Source organism: Penaeus chinensis, chromosome 4 (genome assembly GCF_019202785.1).
Source record: "Penaeus chinensis breed Huanghai No. 1 chromosome 4, ASM1920278v2, whole genome shotgun sequence".
Classification (NCBI taxonomy): Eukaryota; Metazoa; Arthropoda; class Malacostraca; order Decapoda; family Penaeidae; genus Penaeus; species Penaeus chinensis.
This window is the reverse complement of record NC_061822.1, coordinates 4,776,592-4,794,091: the sequence shown is the minus strand read 5'-3', so window position 1 is coordinate 4,794,091 and position 17,500 is coordinate 4,776,592. Positions and strand designations below refer to the sequence as shown.

The 17,500-nt window shown below is 32.5% G+C and overlaps 2 protein-coding genes and 1 non-coding gene across 7 annotated transcripts in view; 2 read left to right on the top strand and 1 right to left on the bottom strand.

The window, feature by feature from the left end:
• Positions 1–2,859: 2,859 nt before the first annotated feature.
• Positions 2,860–2,931, top strand: Trnae-cuc. The gene has a single exon. It is a non-coding gene; the product is annotated as a tRNA-Glu (tRNA).
• A 4,117-nt stretch (positions 2,932–7,048) lies between these two features.
• The window catches only part of LOC125025011 (saccharopine dehydrogenase-like oxidoreductase), a 10,679-nt gene continuing 227 nt past the window's right edge, over positions 7,049–17,500 (top strand). The window contains exons 1-11 of one of the 5 annotated variants that reach the window (XM_047612843.1): positions 7,049–7,177; positions 9,580–9,809; positions 10,153–10,259; positions 10,457–10,537; positions 10,660–10,789; positions 11,331–11,383; positions 12,123–12,247; positions 14,280–14,514; positions 14,990–15,157; positions 15,765–15,859; positions 16,256–17,500. The exon at positions 16,256–17,500 is cut by the window's right edge and continues 227 nt beyond it. In XM_047612843.1, the coding sequence (XP_047468799.1) occupies positions 7,107–7,177; positions 9,580–9,809; positions 10,153–10,259; positions 10,457–10,537; positions 10,660–10,789; positions 11,331–11,383; positions 12,123–12,247; positions 14,280–14,514; positions 14,990–15,157; positions 15,765–15,859; positions 16,256–16,349 (1,389 nt within the window). In that variant the 5' untranslated portion in view covers positions 7,049–7,106 and the 3' untranslated portion in view covers positions 16,350–17,500. Of the gene's footprint in view, positions 7,178–7,351; positions 7,367–7,421; positions 7,567–7,889; positions 7,950–8,893; positions 8,933–9,579; positions 9,810–10,152; positions 10,260–10,456; positions 10,538–10,659; positions 10,790–11,330; positions 11,384–12,122; positions 12,248–14,279; positions 14,515–14,989; positions 15,158–15,764; positions 15,860–16,255 lie in introns of those variants that run through there. The other 4 variants (XM_047612848.1, XM_047612844.1, XM_047612847.1 and 1 more) reach the window with 4 other exon arrangements.
• The window catches only part of LOC125025173 (sodium-dependent multivitamin transporter-like), a 10,662-nt gene continuing 9,762 nt past the window's right edge, over positions 16,601–17,500 (bottom strand). Inside the window, exon 12 of the mRNA XM_047613151.1 lies at positions 16,601–16,690. Within this exon, the coding sequence (XP_047469107.1) occupies positions 16,601–16,690 (90 nt within the window). The remainder of the gene's footprint in view (positions 16,691–17,500) is intronic.

The window sequence follows — 17,500 nt, the reverse complement described above, 5'->3', positions numbered from 1 at the left end:
AGAAGTTAACTCCCATTCCTCAGTTCTTTGCATGTCTGGTTTCAGTATATGATTGATGCATATATATTCTTAATGTGATATAAAACTACTCAATATAACGAATCACACTTGACAAAGAAAAATGATATTCATTCATGGTCAAGCAACGTTCGGATACCCTAAAAAGATGTATGGTAGACTATAATATTTCACTGTAAAGTTGACTATCGAAGTATGGCTGAAGTATAGGTGGGAAGCAACTGTATGATCTATAAATGTGATATGAGGATGGGTAAGGGAATATTGCAATTATACAGATTTGTATATTGTTTATAGATATTTTCTAAGGAATTTACTTCATTCTTGTTAAACTTTCGCCAATACTGAACATCTAACATTTTGCTTCAAGGAAATCGGAAGCATACGAATACAAATTTTGGATTTCCGTAAATTATATTAGAGCGTATGTGCTGTCCAAATATAAAAACTTATAATCATAAGTGGTACTAAAAGTACTGATAATATACCATACCTTTCTATAAATAATAATTTGGGTGAGTTCAGGCCTTTCTGAGGTTAGCTCCATAGTCGAATATTATTATTATGTAATTAAACTAGAATTGAATAACTGGGTTTTGGAGAGTATATTTCGGACAAATCTATCTCTACCGCTGATTTTTCTCTATGCTCAGATTGCCATCGTCATGCTCTGGACTCTACCCCCACTTGAGTAGATTTTTTTTTTCTAGGTACAATGACCCTTCATCGTGTTTTTTTTTTTTTTTTTTTTTTTTTTTTTTTTTTTTTAAGGCTGGTCGTGCACGAGAACTAATCCGGGAATGACTACAGATTTTTTTAAATAGTAAAATCAAAGCGATACTTCGTGCTTGCTTAAACATTATGAACATTGCAAGATTGACGAGAGTATAGCATGGAATGTTCAGATAGGCCTTACGATTCTCTTCCAAAAGCCTGTCAAAGAGACTAAAAGGCAGCAGATATACAAAGTCAAATTAGTTTATGACTGAACTTCTGTCTGTGGAGCTGAATAATGTCGAAGTACATATAACAGTAAAAGCTTTATGAATTCCCACATTACATTATGTAGTTTACAAAAAACAGCAAATGTCCTAAGCGAAAAGTGACATTAGTAAAGGGGGCATCATATACCTCATCTGAGAGAAAACATACAGTGACACCATTACAAAGGCAAGCATACGACATTACTTGCCTGGTGTGAGGATTATGCAGAGCGAGCTGTCGTGTTGTCTGTTGAAACGAATAGATTGAAGTAAACATAAGTTATGGAATGAACCACAATATTTTTTCGTTTCTGAAAGAGACGCTAATGGATTAGACGTCTAAATAGATTAATAGAAAATAGATGTGTAGAAATAATGATGATAACAATGTTGGAATTACAACGGTAACGGAGATTAATAGTAATAAAAGTAATATAAGTAAACGTAAACAAAACAGCAGTAATGATACGGATGTTGATAATAATGATAATGATGATAATTTTGATGATAATAATAATAATAATAGTGATAATAATAGTAATAATAATGATAATGTTAATAATAATAATATTGGTAATGATAATAATAATATTGATAAGATCAATAAGAATAATATTGATAAAATCAATAATAATAATATTGATAAAATCAATAATAATAATATTGATAAAATCAATAATAATAATATTGATAAAATCAATAATCATAATAATAATAATAATAATAATAATAATGATAATAGCAATCTTAATAATAACAACACTAATAATAAGGCATGCTAACCGTTATCCGAAAGTTGCAATGCGAGATCAAAGCGTTGCAATTTTGGCGCCTGAAAATATAACGCTTTGGATTATTTATATATTTATATATATATTTGTATATGTATATATATATATATATCTGTGTGTGTGTGTGTGTATGCACACACACATGTGCATATATATATATATATATATATATGTATATATATATATACATATATATATATATTTATTCATAAATATATGTGTGTGCGTTTGTGTGCGTATACACAAACACATATATCTGTACGTGTCTGCATATATTTATATATATATATATATACATATACATATATATACATACATACACATATGCACTTACATATGTGTATGTGTGTATATATATATGTATAATATATATATGAATATACATATCTACACATATATATTAATTTATTGTATAAATACTCACACACACATACATATATCATACACTGAAAATATACGCTAACTATAATAAGTAGCCTGAAGTTTCTCAAACTATACAAGTAACAAACAACAACAAAAATTTAACAATATACCATAAGCAAAATACTGGTAAACTGAAAAAGTGATAAAATGGTAAAGGGTATGGAAAACAAGCATGTTTGCATGGTGTACAACCGTGACGTCACGGCAAAGGAAGCCTAAATTGCGCGTCAAGAGGGTGAGGTGATGAGGTGAAGGAGGTAACGGCAGACGGGTGGTCAGCTCCACGCGTTTCACACTATCCATACGAGGGTAGACCTAGCTTGACAAGATAAGGCGAGGTTCCTGTACCTCTCAGCATTTGAATCATTTCTATACGCCCAATATTCAAAAATGAATAAATAAATAAAAAAATAAAATAGAAAAATAAACCAATTTCATATATAAAAGCTTTTCTTTATGCTCCTCACTCCCATGAAGGCATAAATCAAGGTCGTCTCTTAAATAGAGCAAGAACTCAATACATAACATATTCATAAATACACACACACAAACATATTCATAAGAACAATACATTTAGTTATCCGACCCTGTCCATTCTTTCTGGTCTAACTTTTTATTTAATCAAGTTGTTTAACTTCTATAACTCCCGTGTTGTCTAGTGGCTAGGATACGCGGCTCTCACCCGCGAGGCCCGGGTTCGATTCCCGGCACGGGAAATATTTTGAATCCGTAATCATCTAATTCTTTCTCCGCCTCCTATACCCTCTTTATTGATTGATTCTTGTATAGTAAATATCATTGCGCATCTAAAAATAATTCTTGGAGCCAAGACTTCGAGAATTGGAACTTTCCTTGTTAACCTTGGTGTTTGAATACTTTAATGTTTTTGCCTGAACATATTTAATAAATCTACATAGTTCACTGTGTTTTTCTATCTTATATGCATATACATTTATGTTCTATACATATATATATGTTAAATATATGTATATAATATATATATATGCTACATATGTATATGTTACACACACATATATATATATATATATATATATCTTATATTTATTCATACATATATGTGTGTGTGCGTGTGTGTGTGTATAAATATCACACACACACACACACACACACACACATATATGCGTATATGCGTCTGCTTACTGACCAACAGACAGATGTGGGATTGCGACATATGCAAATCGGCAAACGTATTGGTTCAGAGTTCACCTAATGAGTGATATTACAAAAATAAATAAATAAATAAATACAAAGATACCAATATATATATATAAAACACAATTTAATCATGAGTGGATAAAATGATACTGAAATATGAAGGATTAGCATATGAGCCTTACACATCCATCGCTAATGTACCGACCACAAGGTGTCCAAACTTGAACTCTAACATCCTAAGGTGTAAACTACCCATTAATATAATTCCCTGTGGTCTGGTAGTTAGGATACATGGCCCTCACTAATAGGATCCTGGTTCGATTACTGTAAAATAATAATGATCCTGTAAGTAATATAATTTGAGCTGAATAATACTTTACGCGTAACAGTTCATTGTTAACAACGTCACTTCGCTGTTTTCCGTGTATTGCGGTTATTTATCTATTTATTACTGAATTTGAATTCCTGCTTTGGCAATATTCATTCACAGTGCTACTAATTCAACCACTCTGCCTTTAACTTTAACAACCTATGTGACTTTGCCACTGTGACTGTCTTTTTATTTTTTCCTAAGGTATTATTTCTTTCAGTACCACCTACGATAATTTTTTTTTTTTTTTTATGTTTGGGCAGTTAGGCTCAAATACAGTTTGCTAAAAGCAGTTATTTAGGTTATTCATTTACATGAAGTATTTCAATGTGATTAAACTTAAGTCTTTACTTTACCCTGAAAGATTTGTATTCGTATGATTCCAGTTTCCTGTGAATCAAAATAATGTTTATTGTTTTGACGAAGATTAGATAATGAGAATGAAATAAATTCCTCTGGAATTATCTATAAGCAATATACACAACAATAGTCAATTTTACACAAAGGAATATATGAAGCCTTACCATTCTCTACCAATTGTGACTTGTTGTTTTGAGTAGTTAACATTAATAGAATACATATGCATCAGCCATGAATTGAATCCAGACAGGCAAAAAATGAGGAATTGGAGGAAGTTTGCGTTATATATATGTGTACTGTTTTAGAGTGACTTGTATTTTGTGGGTTCAGTTGTGTCTGAGGTGAGCTTGACTGTCGTTAATGTAATTTAGCTAAAATATAATAATTGGCTTTTGAAGAGTATATTTGGAACAAATCTATCTCTACTAGTTTCTCTCTATACTCCGATTGCCATTGGCGTGCTATAGGGGTCTATTCCAGTTAAGTTGAATAATAAATTTGGGCTCATAAAGACCCTTCTTCGGAGAGCTGAATAACGTTTTCTTCTTTAAAGTGCACGGGCACTAATCTATAAACGATTCCTGGAAAATTATTTAATAGTAGAATCTCAGCTATACTTTGTGTTCTTTATACATTACGAAAATTGCAAGATTTCCAAGAGTATACGACGGAAATAGTCTTATGACTGAACTTTTGTGTCTGTGTTGAATAAAGCTGAAGGAAATAAATAAAGAAATAATAACTCTATGAAGGTAGTATAATTCCCATATCACACTAAGTGGCTTGATAAAATGGTAAACTCATCAGGAAATGTTCTTAACGAAAAGTGGCACTGAGAGTGAGCATACAGTGACACCATTACAAAGGCAAACATACGACATTACTTGCATTATCAAATCTTATCTCACTGACGATATCAGCTGGTGTGAGGATTATGCAGAGCGAGCTGTCCTGTTGTTTGTTGAAACGAATAGACTTAAGTAAACATAAGTTATGGAATAAACCACGATATTCATTCCGTTTGTGAAAGATGTGCCAAGACATTAGACTACTGTAATTTGTATATTAATAATGATGATGGCAACAATGTTGTAAATATAACAGTAACGGTGATTAATGGTAATAATAGTAATATTAGCGTAAACATAATAACAGTAATGGTGATAGTTAGGATGTTGATAACAATAATGATAATAATAATAATGATAATAATAATAATAATTATTGTAATGATAATAATAGTAATGACAATAACAACAACAAAACAATCATAATAATGATAATAATAATAATAAAGATAATAATAATAATGATAATAATGTCAACAATAACAACAACAGAAATAATAACAACAACAATAACAACAATAGCAACAATAATATAGTAAGGCGTGCTAACCGTGCATCTCAAAGTTCAGCCGAAAGTTGCAATGCGAGCCCAAAGCGTTGCAAGTTTTGGCGCCAGAAAATTGCACAAGAAAATGTGTTGTATTGCTTCTTATGTAGAACAATTTCGAGTTATTTAGTATAGTATTCTGTAATCACTTATACAAGAAATTATTTATAAGTGACATAAGAAATAGTATTATGTACATAGTTAGAAAATCCCTCCCCAACTACAAATTGACATTATATTATTGTTGTTGTTGTTGATGATATTATCATTATTAGTAGTACCATCATCACCATTATTATTATTATTATTGTCGTAATGATAATTATTACTTTTAGCTTCTTTAACAGGTCACTGCTATCATCATCATCATCTTTTCCATCATTAGTATCATAATAAATTTTCATATTTATTAATACTGTCCTTTGCTTTGCCATTATTCTCGAAAAGTTCTCGACATACCATGTCCTTCTTCCCTACTGTTTTTATAGGTTTATTTTCCACAGTCACTTACGTCTGGCAGTGCTGTATACATGTTTTGTATACACGGTTAGGACGTTTATAGGAATAGTCATAATAATAATAATATTGATAACAATAATAATATTAATAATGATAATGATAACAATAATAATAATAATGATAATAATAACAAAAATAATAATAAAGGTAATAATAATAGTAGTAATAATAATAACAATAATAATAACAACAATAATAATAATGGTAATAATGATAATAATAATAATGATGATGATGATGATAAGTATGATAATAATAATAATAATAATAACAATAACAACAACAACAACAACAACAATAATAATAATAATAATAATAATAATAATAATAACAATAATGGCAATGAAAATAATGATAATAATGGTAATAACAATAGTAGTAATGATAATAACAGTGGCATGGATAGTGGTAATAACGATTCTAATAATAATAATAATAATAATAATAATAATAATAATAATAATAATTGTAGTAGTAATGATGACAATAATGATATCAGTAATAATAATAGTGATAATAATAGGATAATGATAACATGATAATTATAGTAATTATAATAGTAATAATGATAATGATAAAAATAATAATGATCATAATAACAATAATGATAATAATGATAATAACAATAATAATAATAGTAATAATAATATTTATTATCATTATAACAATAACGACAACATTGTTATTGTTATCATTATCACTACTATTATTGTTACCATTATCATTATTATTATTATTAACATTATTATTATTATTATTATTATTATTATTATTATTATTATTATTATTATTATTATTATTATTATTATCATTATTATTATCATCAACATCATCATTATTATTTTTATTATCATCATAATCATCATCAGCAGCAGCAGCATTAATAATAACATCATCATTATTAATTACAATAACACTAAAACATAATAATAATAATGGCAATGACAACAGCCCCAAGACCACATTAGGCGATCAAAAAAAATAGGCCTAACCCCAAGTTAAATGATAAAACCCCCACCAGATACCCCAGCCGTCAAGGGCACCAGCAGGGCGGCCGCGGCGAGGTGCCTCATGCCCGTCATCGTGCTCCGGGGGACGCGCGGCGGCACTATCATGTTCGCCTCTTCATTGAACTTGGCCAGGTGTGTGCGGGTTTGTAGATTGTTAATGGGTTATTTGTAATGGTAGTTGTAATAGGGGTAGTAATGATGGTTATGGGAGTAGTGGTACTTTGTGTTGAAGTTAATTTGTATGTGTATTTAAGGAGTGTTGGTATTTAAGGTTGAATTTGGGATATCATTCGGTGATTTGGTATTGGGGAGGTTGTTTGGGTTAGATAATTTTTGTTTTTAAGTTTTTCATTTGAGTAGGAATTGAAGATTGTGTGAGGTTAGAACATCAGCTGATTTTCATTGCGAGATCAGCTGATTGTGATTGCGTGAACAGCTGATTGTGTTTGCGTGAACAGCTGATTGTGTTTACGCTGTATAAGAAGTGTCCGGAAGACTGGCTGGCACTTGCATGGTACTCGGTATGAATTGCTAAGTTTTTATCGGGTTGTCATGGTGTTATGTGATCATATTTCGATATTATAGTTGTCGTTAATAGATGCAAATAGTGTGTTTATTGGTTTATTCAGAGCATTAGTTTTCATAAAACAGTAGTGATGATATAAGGTGATGATATGGTGTTTTCATTTAATTTCACAACGTAAATCAGCTTCAGATTGTTTGCTTGAGAAATGTATGTTATGTATGTGATTAGGCCTAGTTCAAGATTAGTTAGAGGTGACGCATATGCTGATGTGACATGACTGGCACAAAACTTGAGGTTCAAGGTCTCTCTTATGTAAGAATTTTTCTGCCTCCAGATAGAGGCTTTTAGTTCAGTTATAAGATTTGCTTGCTGTGTGAGGTTGGTGTATTTGAAACTTGTCTTAGTGTTTGCTATATATTGATATAAAGATAGACAGGTCGATCAATAGATAATTATATATATATATATAATTTTACACATGTTAGCAAGGTCCTACCCTGGTTTATACCCTGGTTATTTTTAGTGCCTTATAATTTATATTTTTGAGCATTAGTGATTGTCTGTTTTTGTTTACTAAATAAGCAGGGGTTATTAAGTTTGATTATGATAATGGAAACCTCAGTTAGAATATGAGATAAAGAGTATGCCTATAATTTTCTCGTGCAATTTGGATTTGCACAAGACACCTGCACTGGCTCACAAAATGGACCTTTTTAATGTAATCATATTGAAAAGGAAACTTGCTTTGATCAGCGATGTTAAGTCTACAATGTCTGGTAATTTTTTGTTGTATGGATGCACTCGCCAGAGACTAAGTCCCCCAACTCCTTGTCTAAAATTTATTCAGCAGTCTAAGTTGCCGTGACTAGACGTGTCCTTTGGGCACTGCCTGAGGGTGGTGGCTCTGCCACAAACATCCCCCTGGAAACGTTGTCCTCACCTCGGTTTACATAGCAAGAGATGGCTGAGACTCAGGAGCATGGAATGAACTTAGGCTGGGGGCGGCATTTTCTGTGATCATTTTCCTTTATTTATGGCATTGCTGTTCATGTCTTTAGATTATTTCTTGTGCAGATGATTTCAACTTTTTGTCCTTTAGAAGAAGAATTTGCCCCACCTTAGTGCATCCATATAGTAAAGATTAACCAAATGTCTGGTCCATTGCACACTATGCCACTATCAAATGTAGCAATGATAAGTGAAAACTTTGGCCTCCTTTGTAACCTTACCACATTTATTTTGATAAGATAGAGACTGAAGTGGTTCTTTATATAACAATAAATTGCTGCAAGCTCTTTCGTATCATGTATTGTAGTGGGAGTTTGTTGTGCTGTGCTGGCTAGTTTTTGGTGCATAAGATGGTTATAGTGATCAAATATTTTTATTTGTTTAATCATATAGTTGCTAATAAATTTATCTGTATGGTAAAGCTGGTTCTCTCATGCTTAGTTATGTATATTATTGTGATATATTGTGGAAATTAGCATTATATTTATATTTGTTTCCATATTTCTATGGCCAAAGTATGTATTGCTGAAATCTATATTGTATGGTTAGAGATAATTGATGGAAAGTGTTTTATTAATTTTACTTGATTATCTGAATATAAAAGAAGGAAACCAGGATGTAGGTAGTTGGTTTTGTGATATGAATGGTTGCAAGAGATAGGCATTTTCTGCCATTTTGATGCCTTAATTAATTTTAAATTTTGTATAATTGTACATAAAATTAGTAATTGTGTTTTACTGATATTGTGGGATATATGATATATATTATCTGCATGGTTTATGTCTAGAAAATAAATGTTTCATCTCGCCATGTATCATATAAGAGTTTTCCAGTAGCAGTTAATGCATGTATAATGCATATGTATTGTAGTGATAGGATTTTCTTTCTTGTTTTATGAAATAATTCTAGAATAGACAAATCCAACTCCTCTATTATTTGATAGATAGATATGTTATAGTTAAATAGATACAGCATTGATATTTCAATCAATCTTTGGCAGAGGGAGCACTCGAATCCTTGCAGCAACAATGGCATCTCTGGCACCAGGTCAGCGCTACGACTTGGTTGTATTCGGTGCAACGGGGTTCACTGGCCAGTATGTTGTTGAGGAGGTAGCAAGGGTGGCAGAGAAAGAGAGAACAGAGAGGAAGACACCTCTTACCTGGGCCATAGCAGGGCGCTCTGAGAAGAAACTGCAGTGTTCCCTTGCCGAAGCTCAGAAGGAATTGGGTTTGTATTGGCATTGTTACTGGTGTTATTTATTTTTACTTTTATTTTTTTCTGCTTTATGATTTTTACTCTTTAACTTGTTTTAAAATTGTTCTTTCAAGTGTAAGACTGTCTATTACATAATATTGCTATATCTGTAAGAATGACTTTTACAAGATCTGCAACTTGAGCTAACAGGCCTAAAAAGATTTTAATTTTGATGGTTTATATTTAAATACCTTTTAAATTTTACAATTTTTTTATATCGAGAAGTTCTGTATTAGACATGTTGGTGTTATTTAGTAAAGATTTACATCTTCTTGCCGTATTGTATTTTTGTTTTATAGATGTATGTTCTTTATAGGTTTGAGCTTGGATGATGTCGGCATTATTTTGGCTGATGTTAAAGACAATGACTCACTGAAAGAGATGGCTGCAAAGTCATCAGTTGTTATCAACTGTGTTGGTCCAGTAGGTTTAATTTTTTGTGTTTGAGTTTAATTTTTTTTGGAAAATTTTATGACTCATAAATCAGTTGTTAAATTTGTAGTATAGGTTATTCTTTTTAATATTCATATTCTCAGTCTATCATTTATATATTTGATTATGTTAAGAGTTATTTAGATAGCCCCTTATATGATTATTTAAAGAAATTTCAAATTTTACAGTATCAGTTATTTGGTGAGCCAGTTATACAAGCATGCATAGAAAATGGTGCGAGTCATGTGGACATCTCAGGAGAACCTCAGGTAAAGATACCAAAAACCGAAACAGTTTGATTTGCAAAATGGTTCCACATGTTTTAAAAAATATATTCAAATTCCAAGAATATAACTTTTTTTTTTATTATCATTGTGTCTTTCTTTACAAGTTTCTGGAGGGCATGCAAGCAAAATACCACAAGGCAGCTGAGGAAGCAGGGGTCCATATTGTTGGTGCCTGTGGATATGATTCTATACCTGCTGAAATGGGTCTAGTGCATATGATCAAGAACTTCAAAGGTTTGTTATAGGAAGTAAATGGAGTTGAGATAGTAGAAATGAGAAGATAAGATATATAGGTGAATTTTATGTATAGTATCTTTAATCTATTAACTGTACCACATTTATGGTAGATCTCTACATGTCTTGTTGTATAAAGATCAGAATTCCCATACAAGCCCTGATGAGATCATGGTCATGTGCTTTCACCCTTCAAGTGTATAGCCACATGAAGTTAAAAGAGCTAAATAAAGTTTATTTGTTATTTTATTTAATTGTATATACACAAAATTTGTATAAGGGTTTAGAGAAAGGCATGAATGTTTAAAGGTTGCCTTCCTTCACTAATGAATGCTCTGCATGTATATCTTATCTGGGTAATAAATTTTTAGTGGTGTTGCATGTCATAAACATGGCCAGATTTCGTTGTGCAATTCTGAATAAAAATTGTCAATGTAAACATATTCTTTGGGAGAGTCACATGATATGAAGTTGGAAGCATAAAAAAAAATACATGTGGAAATAAGAAGTGCAATGTTTTTTTGTTTTTTGTTTTTTTCAGGAGAACTTAATTCAGCACAGATGTTTGTTAGAACTAAGAGCTCCAAAGCTACGGTATGTAAAAACTTTGGTTTCATGCTTGTCAAGAATTAGTCATGGGTGCATATAAGATTAAGTATAAAGAGAAGTTTACATGATCATGTACATGAACACCCAAAGTCACATACACATGTATGTGCACATACACATATACACACATACACATACAAACACAAACACAAACAAATACACACACAAACAAATACTCACACACACAAATACTCACACACACACACACACACACACACACACACACACACACACACACACACACACACACACACACTCTCTCTCTCTCTCTCTCTCTCTCTCTCTCTCTCTCTCTCTCTCTCTCTCTCTCTCTCTCTCTCCCTCCCTCTCCCTCTCCCTCTCCCTCTCCCTCTCCCTCTCCCTCTCCCTCTCCCTCTCCCTCTCTCTCTCTCTCTCTCTCTCTCTCTCTCTCTCTCTCTCTCTCTCTCTCCCTCTCTCCCTCTCTCCCTCTCTCTCTCTCTCTCTCTCTCTCTCTCTCTCTCTCTCTCTCTCTCTCTCTCTCTCTCTCTCTCTCTCTCTCTCTCTCTCTCTCTCTCTCTCTCTCCCCCCCCCCCCCCTCATTCCACCATCATTCACTGCCTCACTTACTCATTCAATCACTCACTCACTCACTCACTCACAAGTATATGCTTATAGATATGTATACCCACATGCCACAGTGACATATTCTTAAATTGTAGTACTTACTTCAGCAATAAAATAAATGCTTTTTGTATTCTTACAGTCAATACATACTGGAACAATGGAATCTGCTGCTCTAGCTGTTGCTAACCGAAGTGAAGTTGTAAGAATACGCAGAGAGCTTTTCCCGACTCCTCTGCCGAAACCCAAGCACAAGGTTAAGAAGAAGTAAGTTAAGAAATGCCATGAAAGGTTGTTTTTGTAATTTTTGAAACTGAAATGGTTGGTCCATTGTTTTGACATGAGGGAACAGAAACTGGGTGCTCATTATAGGCTGATTAGTTAAGCCAATGCCGCCGGGGAAAATGAACAAAAAATGGGGAAAATGCTGTGCCTATTTTCTATATTTTTTGTGAAATGTCTTCCCATAGATGACTCTGCTAGTGCTTAGCCACAAAGGAGTCAATTAGTAGACCTTGTGACTGTACCCGATTTGAATTGGCGGGAAAAACGTATTTTTAACTAGTGCTATGAATATTGATGGTGTTATTTTTATTATAAACATTATAATTATTATAATGTTTTTTAACATTAGTAACAGCAAAATAAGATAACGTAAATCAAAGAAAAGGGTGAACGGGTGAGACAGGCAGTACTCATAACTGGCTCATTGGTGACTTAGTACAAGTGTAGCCATCTATATGTAAAAACAATTAAACAAGTACTCACAGTGGGCATAGCATGTGTCTACACGTCGTACCCGTCGGCAAGGGGTTAATAGAAATTTAGTCACATCCATTTTAAGTATGGTTATTCCACAATATCCAGCAGTTTTATAAGGTTTAATGCCATAATGAATGCTGATAGTGATTTGTCATTATATATTATTTTGAGAACAAGAATCACAAAGAAAGCAAAGTTATTTTGTTGTGATTTCAAGGTTGCCACCAATTGTATATGTCATGAATGTTTTAATAACTTAACCAGAATTAAGAAGTATTTACAAGGTGATGGTGGCAAAGTGTAGATTAATTATCCTGGTATTTAGGAGGCAAAATTAAATTCTAGTCACAGTGTTGTTTCATTTTTATAGATTAAAATAAATGATGCTAAAAAATAAAAAGTAACACACATTAACCAAATGCCACCGGGGAAAATTAATAAAAAGTGGGGAAAATGCTGTGCTCAATTCTTATATTTTTTGTGAAATGTCTCTACACGTAGATGGCTCTGCTAGTGCTTAGCCACAAAGGAGTCAATTAGTAGACCTTGATACCTTACCTGATTTGAATTGGTGGCAAAAATGTATATTTTACTAGTGCTATGAATATCGATAGTCTTATTTTTATTATAAACATAAGTACTATAATGTTATAAACATAAGTAACAGAAAAATAAGATAATGTAAAATATTTTCTTAAATCAAAGAAAAGGGTAAACGGGCAAGACAGGCAGTACTCATAATTGGCTCATTGGTGACTTAGTACAAGTGTAGCCATCTTTGTGTAAGAACAATTAAACAGGTAAACTCACAGTGGGCATGGCATACAACGTACACGTCATGCCCATCGGTAGTGGGTTAACAATGAAAGCTAATTCTATGTAAAAGATAATATAACTTTGAATAATATTTAGAATGAGATTTCTAACAAAATTATGCAATAATAAAAAATTACACAAGAAACAAGTAAAGAATATGTAAGTTAGGGAGTGGGCTCTCTGTATTAAGAAAATTGCCTTTAAATGCCAGTTTTCTGATTTTTTTTTTCACCAATGGTTCATAATTTACTAAGGGTAGGTATAATCTATTGAACATAATTGAGTTCCCTTTGCATATATTTACATATATTTCCTAAGTAATTTCTATATGGATAGATGAGTACACCCAAAAAAGTCACCTTGTGACACCCCAAGCTTAGTAAGACATTGACAAACTAATTAGGAGTCATCAGAGATTTATGAACCTTTGCCAGAATGATTACACTCCTTTATTTTCCTTTTCTTTGTAATAATAAACTAAGTATTGGCATCCTTTGCCCTGTGTGCCATGCATGTGAGTATGACAGTATCAGTTAATGCATGCTCACTGAGAGAAAGGAAAGTGAGATTTAAAAATGTTTAATATGTGCTCTACCATGTGTAGCACACCACTTTGAGTGCACTATTGCCATTTATCAACTGTTTGGCGTTAATGAAGCTAATTGAAAAAAAAAAAGATATTCCGGTATTTCAGTTTACATTTTAAATATTATCTTTTCAGGGGAGTACTTCACAAAAATGATAAATTGGGACTGTGGGGAGTGCCACTGCCAACAGATGAGCCTGTTGTGTACCGCACACAGAGGTACCGTTATGAAGTACTTGGTCAGCGGCCTTTGCAGTTCCAGCAGTTCATCGGTGTCCGCAGTCTCTTCCAAGGAGTGGGACTTCTCTTAGGCATGGCATACTTTTCTTTCCTTTGTTTCTTCAGCTGGACCAGGAAGCTACTTTTAAAGGTAATTACAATTAAGGATTGGTTATTTTCTATGTGATTTTTTTTCTGACTATTTTATTTCACAATATATCTTCCCTTGTTTTCATTTGTTTTATTATCATATTCATCTTGTTATTTTATAAACTATTAATTACATGTGTATCAGTATGTATATAAATGTACATGTGCAATAGAGACAAAGACTTGCAAGCCTATTGTATTTAGTTATTTTTAGCTTAAGAAATAGTGGTTGGCAATATGACATTTTAGGTGAATGTTTTCATATTAGTGTATCCAGTATTTAAGCATACATTATTAATATGAAGACATCAGCATTTATTAATAAGATACTTGTTTTCTTTATTAATTATGTATTTTTTGTTATTATTCATAAAGGTATGAAATTTCATTGCAAAGTAATATTTGGCAATCAAAGCAAGTGCAGAATGATACCTGCCTCATGTACTGTCTACAAACATTGTTATTGTTTTTTTCAGTACCCTGAAGTTATGACAGCAGGCATATTCAGCCGTGCAGGATCAGACCGTGAGTCACTGAAAGCTCTTAGATTCACAGCCACTCTCGTAGGCCATGGCTGGTCACAATCGCTAGTGGATGGATCAGATCATCTTACAGAGCCTCCAAATGCTTCAATTAAAGTTAAGGTAAGACCAATATTGCTGTTTTCATATTAAGCTTAACTGAATAGATAGAGGTGGCATAGTTTCTGGGTTTATGGCTGTCACACTTGTCTGTGAATGAGTACTGATATGCCAAGATTTGCATGCTGAGGTAAAATTTAAGGTAGAAAAGGTTTAGCTAACCAACTACACCAACCCATGGCTTGGCACACATGTTCCTCTATAGACATATCCCCTATATTCACTTGGATATAGGACCAACTTTGAGTGTGACTTTAAATGAATACATTATTCAGAGTAGTCTTTTTGTGACATTTCTGTTAACCTTTCTTCAAAATGGGAAATGGAACTATTTATAGATATACCTTTTATTTCTCTAGAATAATAGACGACTACTTACTGCAAAACAAGTTCTGAATTCTGTGCCATTCATTTTTCAACATCAGTGATTGATAAGCAGGAAGACTGATCTTTCTGCGGTCCTTTATAGAGAAAACAGTTGCAGTCGAAAAGTGATGAAGGGAAAAAAGAAAAATCCTCCGATATCTCAGTAAAATCATATTCTTCTTTTCTCGATTCAACAGTATAAACAAATTAGAGCATTTTCACTTAGAGCCTATTTTCTTTTCAGGTATCGGGACCAGACCCAGGCTATGGGGCAACATCGCTCATGATGGTTGCTTGTGCCATGTCCATTTTGCGGGAAAAAAGCTCCATTCCGGGCAAGTGAGTATCAACCATCCACCCATCCATTCATCCATCGTTGTCTTCTTCATCATCATCATCATCATTATTGTTATTGTTAATGTTAATGATAATAGGAATATCATTATAATTGTTATTATGATTATTATTATTATTATTATTATTATTATTATTATTATTATTATTATTATTATCATTATTATTATTAATAGTAGTAGTCAGTAATATAAGTAGGAGTTGTAATATTGTTATTGTTGTTGTTGTTATTTTCATCATTAATGCAATTATTATTGATATACTAAAAGAAAGAGAAAATTATCTGCATTTTAAAGAAATATATTCTACTTTTTGTTAAACTGATCTTTGGTATATGGTATTCACAAAAGTATGAAATAAACCTTTAATTTTTTGTTGCAGAGGTGGAGTTTTGACTCCAGGAGTCGCCTTCATGAATACAGACCTTATCAAGCGTATTGAAGACCAAGGTATGACTGTTGAAGTCGTAGAATGAGTCAGGTGGATGAAAAAGGAAAATGTTTGTGTCAGTTTTTGTGTTAATACTGCAGGGTTAGGATTCTCTTTATTTTATTTGTGGTGCATGCTCTTTTGACTCTCTAAGATGGAACTTCTCATTAGTATTTTGTGAAAACCTTTCAACCTTGTTACAGAGGTTGAGAGGATAGCATTCCTAGTCTGAGCATTCATTCCTTTCTCTATCATTTGAGGAATATGCCAAAACCAAGCTCCCTTGAAAGTTCAAAACTAGGATCTAACTAACAGTCTAAACTCTACAGATTTTGATCCCTCAGGCATGATTTTGATGTGGAGAGACATCAATAGAATACAAGATATCTAGTGGAGTATAAAATAATGTAGATAACATTTGTTGGTTTTAGTGTGTGATCCATCAGACCTTGCTACATTTTTATTAACCAGTGGCTATCAACTATCTCTTGCCATTCTTTTAAGCTTATAGGTATTCTAAAATAACAAGCAGAAGGTGTCAATGACTATTCAGTACAGAAATCCTGAAGACTATAAATTTAGGGACTTATCTCTATAAGCTATCTGAAAAAAAGTCTTTGACACCAAAATATGCAAAAGTCAAAATAACAGGCGGACATGTAGCTATATAATAAATTGATAAGGGGCTTAGACAGTGCCTGTATCTACACAGAAGATAACCACTACCATAAATGCTTATTGAATATTAGTTATTGGATTGGTATGTTATCTTATCCTAGGAATTATTCACTCAGGTACAGTTTTTTTTATGGAATCCCATAAGTTTAATGGACTAATAGGGAGAAAGTAGTAAAACCTACATTGAAATGTAAATGTAATCTGGATGTTAATTTTTTAATGTTTATGATACCGAAATGCTTTTGTTCCTTAATTAGTCTTTATTCAATGTCAGAGGCAAAGGGGAATACTCAATTTAGACGAGAAATATGTAGAAAAGGAGGCAAGAAATTCCAAAGTAAGTAAGAACCTGTTAAGAGTCAAAATAGGTCTGTTACTTTGACAGCACGAAGGCCCGTTAAGGGTATACTATTATCAACTTTTCCATTGTCTTTCATAATCAAATGAACAATGTATGTACGTGCATGTGCACAAACTGATCAATACAAACTACCAGAGCAAATGTTGCAGAACTTTAAG